Genomic DNA, 16,897 nt, shown 5'->3' on the forward strand with positions numbered 1-16,897 from the left:
ATAATTATATGCCATTCTGCTCCTTCATAGCATCTGCTCTAGCAGCCAGCTCTGTCATGGTTTATGATTAATCTCTATACCCTGCTGCTCTATATCCTGTTGAGTCAATATTGAGGGAAAGACTCGAATAAATATTAGAGCAGGTGCACATCCATGCAAAGAATGTCATTTCTCTGTTCCGTGTGTACCTCAGGCATTTGTAAGAGCAGACACACATTGATCTGATATGAGTGAGATGGAGAATGTTGGGGGTTTCCTGTCAGATATGGAGCCATTTAATCATTACATTACATTACAGGCACTTAGCAGACGCTTTCATCCAGAGCGATTTACCCAACATTTTTACATAGCATTTGCATAGCACTGCAGGTTAGGTGCCTTGCTCAAGGGTACAACAGCAGTGTCCTACCCTGAAACCTTTAGGTTACAAGACCGGTTCCTTACCCATTATATTACATTTCCGCCCATATTTTACTATGAGTAGAGTTTTGTAAACAGTTGTGCTCTGGAAAGCAAGGATTAGACTAATTTATATAATTATGGGTATAGAGCCATCTAATGCTGGAGAGCCACTCCTTGTGACTCTTGTTTTTAATGGTTGTGTCTGTGTCTTCCCTGGGAAAGTGCTGAGCTGGTCCTCTGTGGGAGTAATTATTAACACAATGTGGTTTGACCTGAAAGCAGAGGAGAGGAGAGTGTCCCCCCAACCCCCCCCTACATAAATCACAGCTAGCCTAGAATTGATAGATAATGGATACTGGTCGGCCACCCAAGGAAAATGATTGAATCCTAACCTGTGCCAAAAATGAAAATTTCAGCTTCTCCCTCAGCTGTCTCAGAGTTACGGAGTGGAGAATATCCAGCCTAGGCCGGTGGCTGCCAGTGAGTATCATGATTGAAGTGGAGCGCTGAAGTCTTGCCAATACGCGCTGGTTGTGATTGCATCCAGGGTCCGTATGTGGGAGTGATATGAGGCTGCCCTCGCTGTCAATACTGCTCATCCTGCCTGTCTCTGTTACCCTCGGGAGATTTAGCAAAGCACGCAGACACGGCTGCACCTTAGAGAGCTGGAAATGACTTTCCCAATACTCTTTGCTGCATTGCCATTATTGCCCTAAAGCTGTTTGCCATTTTGTCATTTTGAAGAGTTAAAAAAATCTGTAAACTCTTTTCAGCTGAAGACTTTTTTGCTGTGGCCTTAGTCACAAAGCACAATTCCAGGTGTCAAATTGTGGCCTGTCTATTAGCAATATACATCTAAATTGAATATTAATCAAGGTCACTGGGAAGAGAAATGGAGGGAATTTTGAGAATAGGTTTTCTTTCAAGCTTTTATTATGGAAACTTCTGAAGGAAGAGGGCTGCTACTGTAATTGCCCAGAGGGTTCAGTGGATAGTAAAAGTAGAGGGCATGCAAATACAAATGACTCACTGACATCAATGAGGAAACCACCACAGGTAAATTGATTTTCAATGTTTTGTATGTACATATAGCCTTCGGCAAATTTTTTCAGGAGCAAGTACAAGGTAAACCAAGTGGCTGGGGGGAAGAAAGCTGTGTCATAGTAGCTCATCAGAGGTGAATACACTACTATTGACATTTGGTAATGGATAATTTCCAGGAAGGAGGAAGTTTTTTTTTTTATTCTGTAGCATCTTCCATCAAAGCATTTTTTTATAGATCTTATAGTTAAGCATGTATAATTGATAAAGAAACCAGATTACTAGCTGGAAGTTGCACAAAGCAATTAAATGTTGTTACTCATTTCCCATGTCAATGTTTCAGTGATTATGACCATAACATGTATAATAAATGCATTCATGTTTAGCATTTGGCTGCTGCCTTCCTTCTTACCATAGCTGTTCTTGAATTTGTTCAGCTGTGGAATTAGCCAGTGGTAACCCTTTCTGTGCTGACCCGTCACCTTCCACTGTGCCCTCGAACAGGGAAGAGCCCCTACCTTATGTTCACCAACCGCCACGAGATCCGGCGCATCGACCTGCTCAAGAGGGACTACACCCAGGTGGTGCCCACCCTAAAGAACGCTGTGGCTCTGGATGTGGACGTCACCACCAACAAGATGTACTGGTGTGACCTCTACCACCGTAAAATCTACAGGTACCTACTGATCCTTCTCTCTCTCTTTCTCTCTCTCTCTCGCTCTCTCTGTTCTCTCCTTCTCGAGCTTCCCCCTCTGAAAGCTGTGCCTCTCTGATGCCATTATGGAAAAGAGACAACCCGCAATTAAGACAACTCCTGACCTGTGCAATATTTGTAAACAACACCACTACAGAGCAGTCCTCAGTCTCTCTCTCGGTTCAGTTTGGGTCTCAGGATCAGAGACTTTACCACTGACTCATATTAATGTAAATATGATAATTAGAAGATTAGTGCTAATCCTAAACAGCCTTAATATTACCAATTCCACATCCTGAAGATGTTTCTGCACTTTTAAGTGCGAAGTATGCCTTTAAACGCATGCTGTGGAGGTGGCTCATTCACAGGTTTGAATATTACTGCTTTTAGAGAAGCTTTGCCACGATGCTGCATTTTTTAACCATGTCACTCACGTATAAGCCTTGGCCTTGCCAGGGTGTCCTGCCTGGTAATTGGCTGGCTGTACCTTTAGAGAAGGAGGGCTCGATCACTTTCACCTCCACTCCTCTAGCCTGCTGCGCTAATTAGCGGTGATCTCCTAAATGACATGCACCTCAGCTTGCTGTTTAGCCCCAGTGATCTCTTCTCATCTCTTCCTCGAGTGCGGCGCAATGACATTGCCTAACACAGGAGACAGACGTGCTAGCGGCTTCTCCAGCTTTGACACAGAAGACACGCTTTGGGTGCGAACACGTGGGTGCACGCGTGCCTACGTGTGTGCGCACGTCTCCCTCTTTCACGGAGGAGGGGCTCGGGCGTAGCGAAGCGGTCTTTTGCCCCATGCGTCCTTCACAGTTTCTCGCCCTGCTCAGTTTTCATTAGCCCCGCGCTCCGTCTCTCACGGAGTCGCCCTCAGTCCTGACTCCAGGAGCGCCGCTAAATCATTTTTTGCCGAGCCATATGTTGCCGGTAATTTACCTCCTGTACCTCCTGGAATAATTGTCTTCATTATTCATTCTTATATCCAGAGGTCTTTCTGAGGGAAAGTGGAAGGCAGGGTTGGTGAGCTCTCGCGGGGCCCTGGGAGCGCTTGCAGAAAGCCCTGCGTTACTCAGCGGCGAATGCGGCGGTGTCACGGGCGCGCTTCTGCGGCCCAGGGGAGCGGGGAAAGGCCACCGTCTCATTTCAGATTCCATCAGCGGTGCTATTTTAATCCGCCGCTCCGCCGCGGTCCCTCTTCGTCAGCGGCGGCCGCTAACGCGAGCGCGGCCCATCCCGACACGCCTCGCAGTCCGCTCGTGAGCCAGGCCTTGGCACGATGACTTCTGACGCGCGGTGTTTTAATATTGACTCGGTAGGGCTCCTCTGATTTTCCTGGAGAAGGCCGTCTCTAGTGCACCCCGTGATTTATATGCTACCATTGCTGTTTTTGTTGTTGTTTGGTGTTTTTGGACTAATTAATTCTGATTAGCATTGTTTAGGTCGATGTGATCTTAAGTTCCAGCAGTAATTAAGATGTTGAGACAAACAATAACACAGGCAATTAGGGCTGCAATCTGTTTCCCATGTTTATCCAATTCATCTGCGTCTAATCCTGGTCAGCTTCCCTTCTCTTCCTGAGACACCCAGAGAGCCCTGATTTATACAGCTCAAGTTCCCCGCTCCAGTTTCTCACCTCTTATATCTTACTGTTATGTTTCGTTTCTTATGCGCTAGATTAAATTTGGGGCAGCATCTTCCTAATAATAGAGATCTCAGTGGATCCTCAAAATGTAAGACTTGTCATGTTGTAGGTACAGGGCTGGCTCTTTCTGGGAATTAAAAGACATTCTTCTGAAAGAAAAGAGGGGGCTTTCTAAAACTGGCTTTTTGAAAGCAACTGTGAAAAGATGTTTCCTAATCATATAGTTATGCTGACAAGTCCCATGGAAGTGGTGGTTTTTGTTTGCCAATCATTGGATAGCGCTCTGGCATGCTTTGTGTTCACAGTTCGCTTTTCAAGTGTCATTTCAAAAATAATCAGGTCCGCACTGTGGATTATGTATAAATTATATGCTATATTAATGCAGTTTGTCAGATTATGTGTAATTTAATCTGTATATATTTTCAATGTATGTCAGACAAATGTGAAATATCAGTGATGTACAAAGAATAATGATAATTCTGTAATAGACACTGCTCTGTGCGCGGGTGTGTGTGTGTGCGTGTGTGTGTGTGTGCATGTATACTCTTTTTTTTCCCAGCGCGTACATCAACAAAGCCAGTGACTCCTCACAGCAGGTCACCCTGATAGACTCCGCCCTGCAGTCCCCTGAGGGCCTGGCCATGGACTGGGTCCATAAGAACCTGTACTGGACCGACTCCGGAGATAAGACCATTTCTGTTGCCACCGGAGACGGAAAGAAGAGGAGGGTCCTGATCGACACCGATCTGAACGAGCCTCGAGCCATCGCCGTTGACCCCAAGCAAGGGTGAGAGGGCGGCGGCTAAGTGAGAGGGCGAGTGAAGGGCGAGCGGTAGATAGTAGAGCGTCACGCTCTGTGTCAGGTAAGGCTGACAGGAAGTCAGGATGAGGAGCTGGAAAAGACAGAATTAACCTCTCGCTATTGCTAAGCAAGGCAGAAACTGAGGGAGGCAGTAAGTCTTATAGCTGTAAATGTAAGTGACTGTGACCTGGTAGACTGTTTGTAATGTTCACCGTAACCTGGATAGTATTCTGCTGGTTTCATGTTTCATCTATTTGGTTCACCCTGATGGTTCTGTTCCCTCAGGTTACTTTCCACTCAGGTAGCCGCAGGTAGAGTACAGGTAATACATGTACATATTAAAATGTGAACATTTTACAAATGTCCACCTGTACAGAAGCTCTTGCTGTACAAAGTAAACCTGTGTATCCTATGGTCTGCACATTGTCTCGAATACCAGTAGGCTCTTCAGAAATATTTCTCATTTCAGAGGCTCATGTCGGCATTCAGACATCATATGAAATATATTTAAGACATTAGACAGTTACAAACAATTTCATGTTTAAAAAGAATTACAGCAATATGCGGTTGATATAATGTGCTTAATCAAGAGCATTATTAAATGGCAATTGCTAATAAATCTTGACATAAATTATAGTTATTTTCAAGATTCAGCAAATGTACCAATGATACACAACATAAGTCCCATAGTCTTGGTAAATAGGTCTAAACTACAGAGTACTGCACATTCTGAATTGTCTACCCATGAGTGCACGTAGACTGAACAGGTGCTTTGACACTGTTTTTTGAGGAAATGTGAGTAGGGAGTGGGGGGACAGTAGCTTCTCTCCCTAGTCCGCTGTTAAATTGTCTGACCGCTGTGCGGCTTGTTCTCGTGTCCTCAGGTTTATGTACTGGTCCGACTGGGGAACCCGCGCCAAGATCGAGAAGGCGGGCATGAACGGCGTGGACCGGCAGGTTCTGGTGTCGGAGAGCATCGAGTGGCCCAACGGGATTAGCCTGGGTGAGGGCCTCCGTGGGAGGAGAGGGGGTTAATAAAGGGGCGGCCCGCTTCTTGACAGCGCTGTAAATCATTCACAGGGCCCCGCGCATAAATCAGCCAGCCGTTAGGAAAACTGAATGGAATCACACGAGCCGCTGTGTCAATATTCTCATAATTTCCCTCCCCCGGAGCATAAGTCAATTTGAACAGCGGTCATGGCTGGTGGGGAAAACACAAACGTAGAGCTGAAACGTTGCTCCAAAAACAGAATGCCTGCTCCGCTGGTGCGCCGATAGAATGTTTATTTCATACTGCCTTTCATTTCTTGCCCGGTAGTACGGCGCTGGCCTTCAGTGATGGGGGAATTTCAGGGTCAGAGTGGCGAATTAGCCCCGCGTCATACTAAAACACCTCTGCCTGTGCGTCACAGACTTATCCAACAGACGGCTCTACTGGGTGGACTCCAAGCTGCACCTTATATCCAGCGTGGACCTCAACGGGGCCAACAGGAAGGTGCTCCTCTCCTCGTCCGACCAGCTGGGGCACCCCTTCGCCCTGACGGTGTTCGAGGTAAGGGGTGGAACCTTCCGGCAGTCGGAGGGCGGGTCGGAAGGGATGCATTAAGCACGGGGAGTCAGGTCACACCGCATGGCCCGTAATACCGGCCACTTGATTAATGGCCCCTTGGAGACCGCGGCAGCCAAGACAGAAACCAAATCAAAAAGCCTTTAGAGTCGGGCAACAGGAGCAGCACCCCCCTGCACAGCCAGGCCACAGCCCCGCGCCTGTATATCACAGCCGCGGCTCTCTGACAGGGTTTATGATCCGCTCGTTCGCCCCTCCGGGCCTGTGGCAGCTGCCGGGAAGAAGGAATAATATTTCCTGTCTTCGTTTCGGCTCCGTCTGCAGCCCAGGAAATGGAGCGCGCGCGTTTTTGCTACCGAGGTGCAGAGAGCGATCCCTGACCTTCTTTGAGTCTCCCCGGTCGCACTCTCGCTGCCGTGAAACCACTTCAAGCGCCGTGGCAGCGCGGTGCCGGGCCCTCCGAGCCTTGTGGGTTTCATGTGTTCTAATCACCCTGTCATATCGCGCACGGAGAGACGGAAGCCAGGGCGCATGTAATCCTTGTTTTTTTCTGTGTCGCTGCCGCGAACGATTCGGGGCGGGTAGTAATGGTGTCGCTTCGCTTTGCTTGACTTGCGCCGGGGGTTTCACTCCTCGTCTGACATAGGCAGAAATTCGCCGTAGCCGATACGTGCGGAAAGCAATTCGGCCTCGCACAATTAAGCCCCATTGCTGAGTGGAGGCCTGTTACAGGGGGCTTACCCCCGCGGGCGGGAATAATGTGTCTTTCCTGCGACTGTCAGCGTAATCACTGGCTCGGCGTGTGCGCCGCTCGTGAGCAATGGCTCACGTTCGGCCAGAGACAGCCCGAGCGCCCGCTGCTTTTCCAGCCGTTGAGCAAATTAGCATACAGTGTATTTTTCACTCACGCCTCAGCTCGCTGCCTTAGGAGTGATAAGGCTCTGTTCTGTCACATGGTTCCGTTAGGCTTGGGAAATGTGTCGCGTGTGAAGCTGATTAACATTTTGTCGGGAAAGATGTCACAAATGCGTGAGTCATAGCCGGATGCTGGGATTTGCTGGAATACGCTGCCTCAAAGGTTAACCTCCTCGTGGTATTGGATTTGCTTGAGCCGTGTGTTTACTCAGTACAGCAGTGACACACAGGATCTGTAGATGCTGAGGCACCACAGAAAATAACAGGGATTGTGGAGATACTGCAATGCTGATAAGTTGCTGAAGTTGCATGCTGTCTGCCTTTTGTTCTTCTTATGTCCTAGTGGCTGTAGTTAATGGTTCAGTTCAATTCAAATAGCCTTACATGGTCAGTTTTTCTGCTATAAGCTGCCTGTGAAACGAATGTCATGTAATATTAAATTGATTTTTTTATGTTTGATAATCTATAACAATGTTAATCTTATAAATTTCAATGCATAGATTAATATTTGTTGCAATACAAGCCTTATGTTTCCTCCTTTTTTATATATATACGGTAACTCTATAGTGTATATTAATCACTATGATGTGATGTATATTTAAATTGGTTTTAAAAGCATAAAAGTATCAACTATTATTATTATTTTTATTATTATTATTATTATTATAGGGAACAGCAAGTACTGCAATCATAGGTATAGGTTTTCAGCTTTAAGGGAGAGACTCTGCTTAACTACCTAGTCTCGCTGAAGTCTTATACTAGCTAGTCTAGGGACAAAATCATATTGGGGATGACACGACTCCCTGTCTTATGGCTTGCCCCCAGACCTATGGCATGCCTGCAGTATCCTAGTTAATGGCTCAAAACATTGTGTCTCACAGTGCTACAGAAATGAGTCTGACACATGCATGGTCTAATGGCCTGTATGTCCTCGTATGTGAGGGGACTGGCACAGTATTCTCATTACAGTACAGCCGCATAGACACAAGGTGAAGCTTGTACACATCCTCTGAAGTTCGTACACGCATAAGAATTTTTTCACTCCACTTTCGAGTTTCATAAATACATTCTTCTAAATCAAGTTTTATAAATCGGTTTGTGCGTCGATGTTCACCTAAGATCAAATTTATTGAATTTAGGATCAAATTCATGCATACAAATGTTTTATAAATGAGGCCACAGGACTGAACCTCCAAAAAGCAAGCAAGGTAAAAAAACACCCAGTGGGAGGAAAAACATTGAAACATTGGCAAGAAAAAACTCCCCAAATACAATTTGTATTTCAAATAGTAAAATAGACAGCCTTCAGAAAAGTAACAACTTTGTAAACATGAACCTGTCTGCCTTCTTTTGAAGAGATGGGGTCTGAGGAGGTGCCATGATGAGTTAGCTTTTCTTTCTGTATTTCGTCTCTTTCTGCTGCCAATAAATCTCAAGTTGCCAAGGCAACAGGAGAACCATCCTCTTCCATCCCTCGTGCTGTTATGCTATCGCTTGAGAGTCTGATAAAGAGGCACGGAAAACTTGTCCTGACAATCGAGGTGTTGCTTTTCACACGGAAAAACTAGGCTTGCCTCCAGAGTCCGTGGGCCACTCTGATACTGGAAGAAGGCTTGGATTTGTGACTTGGGTGTGATTAGACTCGGTTGTGAAGAAGGGCCTGTGATCCAGAAGGGCTGATCTCACTACAGCTCTGTCACTTGACATCCGGGAGGTAAACTGCAGATGGCCTGACTTGCCTCCCTGTCTGCCCGCAGGACCGGGTCTACTGGACCGACCTGGAGAACGAGGCCATCTACAGCGCCAACCGTCTGACGGGGCACGACGTCGCCACCCTGGCCGAGGACCTCAACAACCCGCTGGACGTGGTGGTGTTCCACGAGCTCCGGCAGCCCAAAGGTCAGAGAGGGCGCAGGGGCGCAGAGAGCGCGGCGGTCTCTCTGATCTCTCCCCACGCCTCTCCCCCCCCCCCCCCCCAGCTGGAGCTGATTTACATGTCTGCAGGCCACGTGCGTCTTTTTAAAATGATCTCGCTTTTCACTGAGGCTTTCATGAAAGGGTAAAAAAAAAACACATCAGTGTGGCAGACATCAAATGGGTTTTTGTTTGAGGGAGACGGTGAAAGTGTATGTGGGTGTGTGTGCGCCGTGTGAGTGTGTGTGGATTATGTGTTTTGATCCTTTGTTTTCTCTCTTCTTGTGTCTCTGGCGGTGGTATTGCTAATTGCCCTACCATGCATTAATAATGAAAGGGTAGTGTTACGAGATAAAGCGAAGATTTAAGGCAATCATGCTGGAGAACGCTGAAAGCAATGAAAAATGCGATATTATTTGCATGACCTTTAGCGTGGGCTGTGAGTGTTTTGCCAAAAATATTTCAATGTGAACTCCATCACCTGAGTAGCTCAGCCTCTGATTTATGTGCTGCTGAAATGAATCATTCCGTATTATACAACAGTGTCCTTTAAAGAACCGAGCACGGATGATTAAACCAGCACCTGAACTATATCGAGCGCTGGGGAGACTTCATTTCAAAGTGTTCCCGTCTTTTGTTGGAAGCTGAAATTTCTTATCATTTTTTACCTTTTTATTTCTGTTTTGCTTCTCTCCCCAAGGCATTTTCAGGAAGGATTTTTATTGTTGTTTTCTTGTGCGTGTGCTAAACTTTAAGACGCAAACTGGCCGTGCCAGAGCTGGGAAGAAAGCCCGCAGCTCCTCGGGAATCTGAGGCATCTTCAGCAGTGACTGTGTAGACAGTTTGATTAATCTGGCCCCGCTGCCCCGGCTCTGCGGAACATGCTGTAAAGTAATCGTGCTCCTCGGCAGCCCCGTTAAGAGAACAAAGGGCTTCCAGGGCATTTTCTGGAAGTGGCGTAGACCCGGGGTAGCGTGTGATCGTGGCGGTGTAAGCGGGCGGCTTTCGTTCTGTTGACTCGCGCGTTCTTTTCTGCTCTGCTGTGTTTCTCGGGCAGCTCCGAACAGCTGTAACGTGGGGAACGTGCCGAACGGGGGCTGCGAGTACCTGTGCCTGAAAGCGCCGCAGATCACCGAGCACTCGCCCAAGTACACCTGCGCCTGCCCCGACGGCATGGAGCTGGGCCCGGACATGCGCCGCTGCGTGACGGGTGAGTACGGCCTGCCCTCAAAGGACCGCCCCCTCGCCCCCTGCCTCCCGTCCCCGTCCCCCACCCTTGCCCTCCGGTCCCCCCGCCCCCCGTCCCCCACCCCCCCCCCCTCGTCCTGTCCCCCACCCCCTCACCCCCCGCCCTTGCCCCATCCCCCCCCACCCCATCCCTCGCGGCTCCGAGAATAGCAGCGGGCTGTCAGACGAGACTGTGGCGCATTGCGCTGGAAAGCGCCGTGGCGAAGAGCCCGGGAGATTACATCCCTCTCCCGTGTCCCGGAGTCAGAGGCGCCTGCACATGAAGAAATGGGATGAGGAACCCAGCCGTGCGCACCTGCGAGCAGCAGCCGCCAATCCCACGCTAACAGGAGCGCCGCCGCACCGCCGCGCCAAACTTTAATCTCCTGAGCCGACACGCCGATCAGCCACGCTCCGGCACGGGGCCGGCGGGGCGGCGGGGGCTTCTGCGGGGGTGGGGGCCCCTCCCCCAGTAAAAAGCCTCTGCGCTCAGCAAGCGGGGTCACGCAGGAGAGGGCGGGGTGACCTTTAAAGCTGCTTGTTGGCGCTGGGGAAGCAGAAAGGAGAAGTGCGCTCCATGCAGTAATGTCTGGTGTAATGCTTTTAAAACAGATGAGTGACAGGTCTGGCTGCAGTTCAGCCCTGTGTCAGGCAGTGTACCAGCACACACACTTACATACAGACACTGTACACATACGCATATGGACAAATACACACGTACTTACATACAGATACTGTACACATACGCATATGGACAAATACACACATACTTACATACAGATACTGTACACATACGCATATGGACAAATACACACGCACTTACATACAGATACTGTACACATACACACATAGACAAATACACACACACACTTACATACAGATACTGTACACATACGAACATGAACAAATACACATGAACGCACACATGCACGGCATACACATAGATAGAGCCACGTCTGAAGGGAAAACGTGCTGTACAGAGACAGCAGCCAGGCTCTGTCAAGCACTCTTAAGCCTCTGCTGCTTGTCTCCATATTTTCATATGTGCACATTTTCCATATTCAAGAACTGTGTGCAATATTTCCTACACTGAGCTGTACTTAGCAGGAGACTCTTGGGTCCATGCATTACATGCCGAGATGCTGCCAAAATCTGTACCTGTGATCGTCATTCCCTGTACACCATTGTGCATTGTGCGGAAGTGGTTTTGCTGTGGGTGGCTCCCATCCCTCAGTTTTAGTAACTGAAACCATGTGCATATTTTCACCTGTAACTGTAAAATAATGAAGGTTTGCCCTGCGCTAACAGTCAGTTAAAGAAATTGAGAGATGCTATCACTCCTCTATAAGATTCTGGGCTGTACATCATGATATCCTCATTCAGCCTGTTTCTTCCTCTTCCAGCTCCACCACCTGTTAAACCTAAAATGACGACAGCACAGCCCACAACTACCACCACCACTCCTTCAACAACAACGACTACAACAACCACAACGACAACAACAACTACTACTACCTCCACTAGTCCTACCACTACAACTACTATCACAACCACCCCACCAGCCACTATCACTGCCACCACCACCACACAATCTACAACTATGTCAACAAGGTCCACCCCCCCTGCTCCCCCCAGCACTGCATCCAGACAGACGCCACCTTCGACGCCCCCGCCCCCCGTGCACGGGCCTCTCCCCACCATCCAGACTAACAGCATTGTGAGGGAGAACAGCAACCTGTCCCATCGCTGTAAGTACCCCTATGAGTGTGTCTGTGTCTAGAGTGTGTGTGTGCGTGTGCGTGCGTGTCTGTGTGTGCGCCTGTGTTTCTGTGTGTGCGCACGTGTACGTGTGTGTGTGCGCACGCGCATGTCTGTGTGTGTGTGTGTGTGTGTGTCTGTGTTTAGAGTGTGTGTGTGCGTGTCTGTGTGTGCGCCTGTGTTTCTGTGTGTGCACATGTGTACGTGTGTGTGTGCGCACGCGCATGTCTGTGTGTGTGTGTGTGTGTCTGTGTTTAGAGTGTGAGTGTGTGTGCGTGCGTGTCTGTGTGTGCGCCTGTGTTTCTGTGTGTGTGCACATGTGTACGTGTGTGTGCGCGCGCACGCGCATGTCTGTGTGTGTGTGTGTGTGTGTGTGTCTGTGTTTAGAGTGTGAGTGTGTGTGTGTGTTGGTCGTCTGTGTTTGTGTGTGTTTGTGTGTGTGTGTGTGTGTGTCTGTGTTTAGAGTGTGAGTGTGTGTGTGTGTAGGTCGTCTGTGTTTGTGTGTGTGTGTGTGTGTGTGTCTGTTTTTGAGTAATGTCTGCTGTCTTATACTTATGCCCTGAGGATACAGTCAGATGTAAAATGTGCCAAAGTCAGAATGCAGCAACATAACAGACTCCCACTGCAGTCCTGCAGTGAAAGTGCTTTCCTAGAACAGCGGGATAGGTTCTCAAAAAGCTTGTGCTTTACATTTTATGAAGTTGTACTTTATGCTTTAACCCTGTAAGGTGTAAGATAATCAATATGTTATTAGAATATTCTTAACTGAACATTCTCACACTGATGTAACAGTCGCTACTGGTAATAGAAAGCAATGTTCTAGAACACTGACGGAAAAAAACATTCTAGAAGACCTACTTTTCAAGGGGTTAAAAGATGATGCATCTCCCAAATCTGTCACCTGGGTGTAAAAGGTGAGTGGGAAAAGACGTATGATCGCACAGCTGTAAGAATTCGCTGAGTCGCTGAGCAGACAGACGTGTAAATCAGTTGGGATGATAAATGGCACCTCTCAGTGGTGTAATCAGAGGCCCAGACTGGTGAATTAGTGGTAATAGGTGGCACGGAAAGGCAGCCGGGCTTATCCGGTGAACACTTCCCTATGCCACTTCCTCTCCTCGCCTTTGTTTTTCTTGCATCTCCTCTCCTGTAATTAGAGTGGGCGGGCCCGTGTACATGCACCTGTCACTGTCAGCGGGCGAGGCTTCAGCACCCCATAAATCACCTGAGGGTTCCGCACGTAGCCTAGCCTTAGCCTAGCCTTAGCCTAAAAGCTGCACCGTGAAGAGTCGCGCAGCCCCCGTGGCTCTGTTCCAAAGCGTTCGCCTCCTTCTGCAAACCCTCTTTTCTGCTGCGGCCTTCTTCATTGGGGTGACTCTTCCACACCTGCGAAGGTTCAGGCGCTGACCGAAGAGCTGTCGGGACAGTTTTACTGGCCCGGCTCCTGCGAGGCAGCCGTTTGTGACTGACAGCCTGTGACGGACAGCTGGTGCAGGGTGTGGCTGTAGTATAGAGGGCCATATAGAGGGAGGACAGACCTCTGTCTCTGGGGGTCTCTGTAAGGGCCCTGCATGCTGCACTGTGACCCCCATATGCACACCGCAGTGTTCGCTGGCATAGCGCTGACTGAGGAGCCGTTACTCACAGCGCGGGATGGAATTACCGCCGCTGCCAGCCTCGGAACGACGCCCGCTGGAGAGCGGCAGCAGCCAGGCCCTGGCAGCGTTTGGACCGCACTGTCTGGGCCCTGCTGGAGAACGAGCTGAGCTGGGAAAACCGCATGCCAAGCATGCAGGGCAGGAATCATACAAAGGGGTGGATTTTAAAACGTTCATGGTGTCAGCGTCATTAAACAATAGGACCGCAGAAGGCAGGCAGTGCCCATTAGAAAGCGTGCTCAGTGATGAATGATGTGTTATGTGGCTGGAAAGTCGCAGGAGTCAGGATGCTCTACAATTACTCTACAGGCCTTTAAAAGGTCCACAGGGTGTGAGAGAGGGGCAATCTTGGCTTTGCGATAACAGATGAGAATCAATGTTAACAGTTCTGGACTTGATGTGTTTAGAAGGAAAATGGAGTTGCGTAAAGAAAGCCGCTTTCATTGGAAAGGGAAAATTAGCATTCAAATGTGTAAACAAACAGCAGTATGTTCTAATTTGCTCACTTCGAAACTTTTTCACCTGCTGAACACGTCCCTCGCCCTGTTTATATTGCAGCTCTGTTTACAAATGGACCAAACGCTTAAGCTGCAGTGTAATGGGCGAAACCTCTGAAACACCGTCAATGAGGAGTTTAATCTCTCCTGAGCGTCTAGGAAGTAATGTTTGGAAAGTGTTTGGGTTCTGTGTGGTTTATGAGATTCAACAGAAGGTTGTTTGTGGAATTTAAATGGAGCCTGCTAAATGGAGCTTAGATATAACACCACCACTGGCAATCTGAGGACACAACACCACAACTGGCAACCTAAGGGTACAACACCACAACTAGCAGCCTGAGGGTCCAGTTTCAGACTGTATCGAGCAGAGTTCACTGAGATAATGGAGTTCACGGCTCCTGCGTCTGAACGGCTACGCTTGGCCTCCAGCTGAGCACCAAGAGACCACCACGCATGGCAATGGTAAACATGCGCATGCTGTTTGATGACCTTGGAGTTTCATTAATGTCAGCACAATAGATTTTTTTCAATATATTCAAATTGCTACATTTGTATATAAAGGATATTTCAAAGACATTTTCTCGGACAACAGACAGCCCTAATTACCATGAGGATCAGAGCAGAAAACAAATCATGCCCCATACGGAAGTCTAATGTATGGGGAATTTCCATGTATGACATATATGAACATGAGGGAATGCCATATATGTCCTTATTAAATCCACATATATGAAAACTAGTAAATATTGGTACATTTTCATATATGGCCATATGTCTGACAAATATTGCACATATATATGCAAGCCATCTAAGAATCTTGCATAGTATATCTATATTTGTCATATGTTACTCATTTATACCACATACATGTTGTTTGCATAGATGTGACATACAGTACATGGATTGCTACAATATGTGAACTATATGACACACATCACCATATGTAAAAAGGACAATATGTTGTGTCCATATATGTACATGTGAAATACATATATGTTGAACATATATGGGGTTCATGTAAATCTCCATATATCCAGAGGGGGCACATATGTTTGGTCTATATATGACTATTTATGTAATATATAGGACAACCTTCCCTGGTATAGAGGCATATATGTGCATATATTCCTTTTTTGTATGGGACTAGTGGAAGATTCACACAATCCCTCCTGTAAGAAGTTGAGCCATTAATGTTTCCAGTATTATGCAAATCTTCAAAACTGTAGGCATCAAATACAGGTTCCTTTTCACAATAGCACTTTCCCAAAAATTAAAATCAACAGAAGATTGCATTAATGGCCATTGCTGAATGTTCTCACTACAAAACTATAATGGAGAAATGCACTGATACTATCTTTGCATTTTAATAGGATTTCTTTATTTCATTGGCTGCAATCTTCTGCAAACTAAAGTCATAATTTAAAAATGACCTTTCAATTCCGAGGTTGTTGAGTGTTGGCTGAGGTAAACTGGTTAGCAGTAATATTTACCTCAGATTCTGTTTTACCTGTGTCACTGTAGTCCAATCCACTCATGTCGATCTTCCACCAAGGCTCAGTTCTCCAGTTCTAATTGCAGTATTACTACTGGCCAGGCCCCCTGTGATTGTAAGTGTAAGCTATGATTTATGCCAGCGGAATGCTTTGCTCTGTAGACCCCAGGGTGATGCTATGGTTGTAGACGGATGAAAAGCACTACACCCTTCGCCTGGGACAGAATGGTCTCCTCAGAGTCAATGATGTGTAAAAATAAAAGATGGAGGAGGTGAGACTGCTGCCACGTGCTGCAGATTTAAATACAGATTGCTGTGGCTCGGGGGAGTGCCAAGGGGCTGGCCAACATCGGGGGGGTGTGGGGGAATTCAGCTCTTGGCTGGTGATGGTGACAAATGGCACACTCCTCCTCATCCTTCAGCATCTCTCTTTCTTTCTCTTTTTGTCTGTCTGTCTGTCTGTCTTACAGCTGGAAGCGAACGCTACCTTCTGGGGAACCACATAACGGTAGCAGTACTGGGAATCGTCATCCCCATAGGTACATACAGTTATGCTCCCCCGTTTCTCTGTCTCTGTTCCTCGTTTTCAGTGCTCTTTCCTCCCAGTGCACCTGGAATAATTGGGTCAGAAAGCTTGTCTGTTGCTGCTTTGGTTGCTTTGCCCCTCCTGCCTCCCCACCCACCCCCAGCCAAATCGTAATGGAAATATTTCCTTGGCATGAAAAAAATCAAATAATCTGAGGTGACTAACTTGATTCACGCTAACGTGTGGGATCAGTGGAGATGTATTAGGTGTCCGGAAATATTTTCATGAATAGACTTCCTTTATGTTAGCAGTTGCGCATAATCAAGGTCTCCCAATTAGAATGTGCAGTCAGAAAGGCATTTTAGACCATTTCACCTTGCAATTTAATTAGTCCCATTCCCACACTTTGCTTTCAATATCTAAGGCATCTTCATTGCTTAAATTTTTTATCCATTTACAGGGAGAAGAAATTGTAGTGTAGGTCAGTGTAAAATGGTACTGTTTGCAGTGGGAGAATGAAAGCATGTGACCAACACAAAATGTGGCTTTGTCCCTCCACCGCTCCAACAAAAGAGTAACAGAGGGCCGTTTTGGAGTATTTCCAGCGCCGGGTGGGCATTTAAAATGGAGACTGGGTTTATCGGCCCGCTCTGTGAAGCTGAGCGCAGTTATCTGCTCCCTTGATTATGAGCGCGCCCGCGGCTGTCCTTCCTCCTCCCCCCTGGCCTGATTTGCATGGAGGCGCTGGGTTTGGGCGAG

At 47.6% G+C, this 16,897-nt stretch overlaps 1 protein-coding gene across 4 annotated transcripts in view; it reads left to right on the forward strand.

Annotated features, from left to right (window-relative positions):
* lrp8 (low density lipoprotein receptor-related protein 8, apolipoprotein e receptor) overlaps positions 1 to 16,897 on the forward strand; it is a 118,586-nt gene that overhangs the window by 95,876 nt on the left and 5,813 nt on the right. For all 4 annotated transcript variants that reach the window (XM_064331873.1, XM_064331874.1, XM_064331871.1 and 1 more), the window contains exons 10-17: positions 1,948 to 2,119; positions 4,342 to 4,569; positions 5,469 to 5,587; positions 5,997 to 6,136; positions 8,824 to 8,965; positions 10,038 to 10,190; positions 11,611 to 11,955; positions 16,083 to 16,151. In XM_064331873.1, the coding sequence (XP_064187943.1) occupies positions 1,948 to 2,119; positions 4,342 to 4,569; positions 5,469 to 5,587; positions 5,997 to 6,136; positions 8,824 to 8,965; positions 10,038 to 10,190; positions 11,611 to 11,955; positions 16,083 to 16,151 (1,368 nt within the window). The remainder of the gene's footprint in view (positions 1 to 1,947; positions 2,120 to 4,341; positions 4,570 to 5,468; positions 5,588 to 5,996; positions 6,137 to 8,823; positions 8,966 to 10,037; positions 10,191 to 11,610; positions 11,956 to 16,082; positions 16,152 to 16,897) is intronic.

The sequence above is a fragment of the Anguilla rostrata genome, chromosome 4 (genome assembly GCF_018555375.3).
Source record: "Anguilla rostrata isolate EN2019 chromosome 4, ASM1855537v3, whole genome shotgun sequence".
Taxonomy (NCBI): domain Eukaryota; kingdom Metazoa; phylum Chordata; class Actinopteri; order Anguilliformes; family Anguillidae; genus Anguilla; species Anguilla rostrata.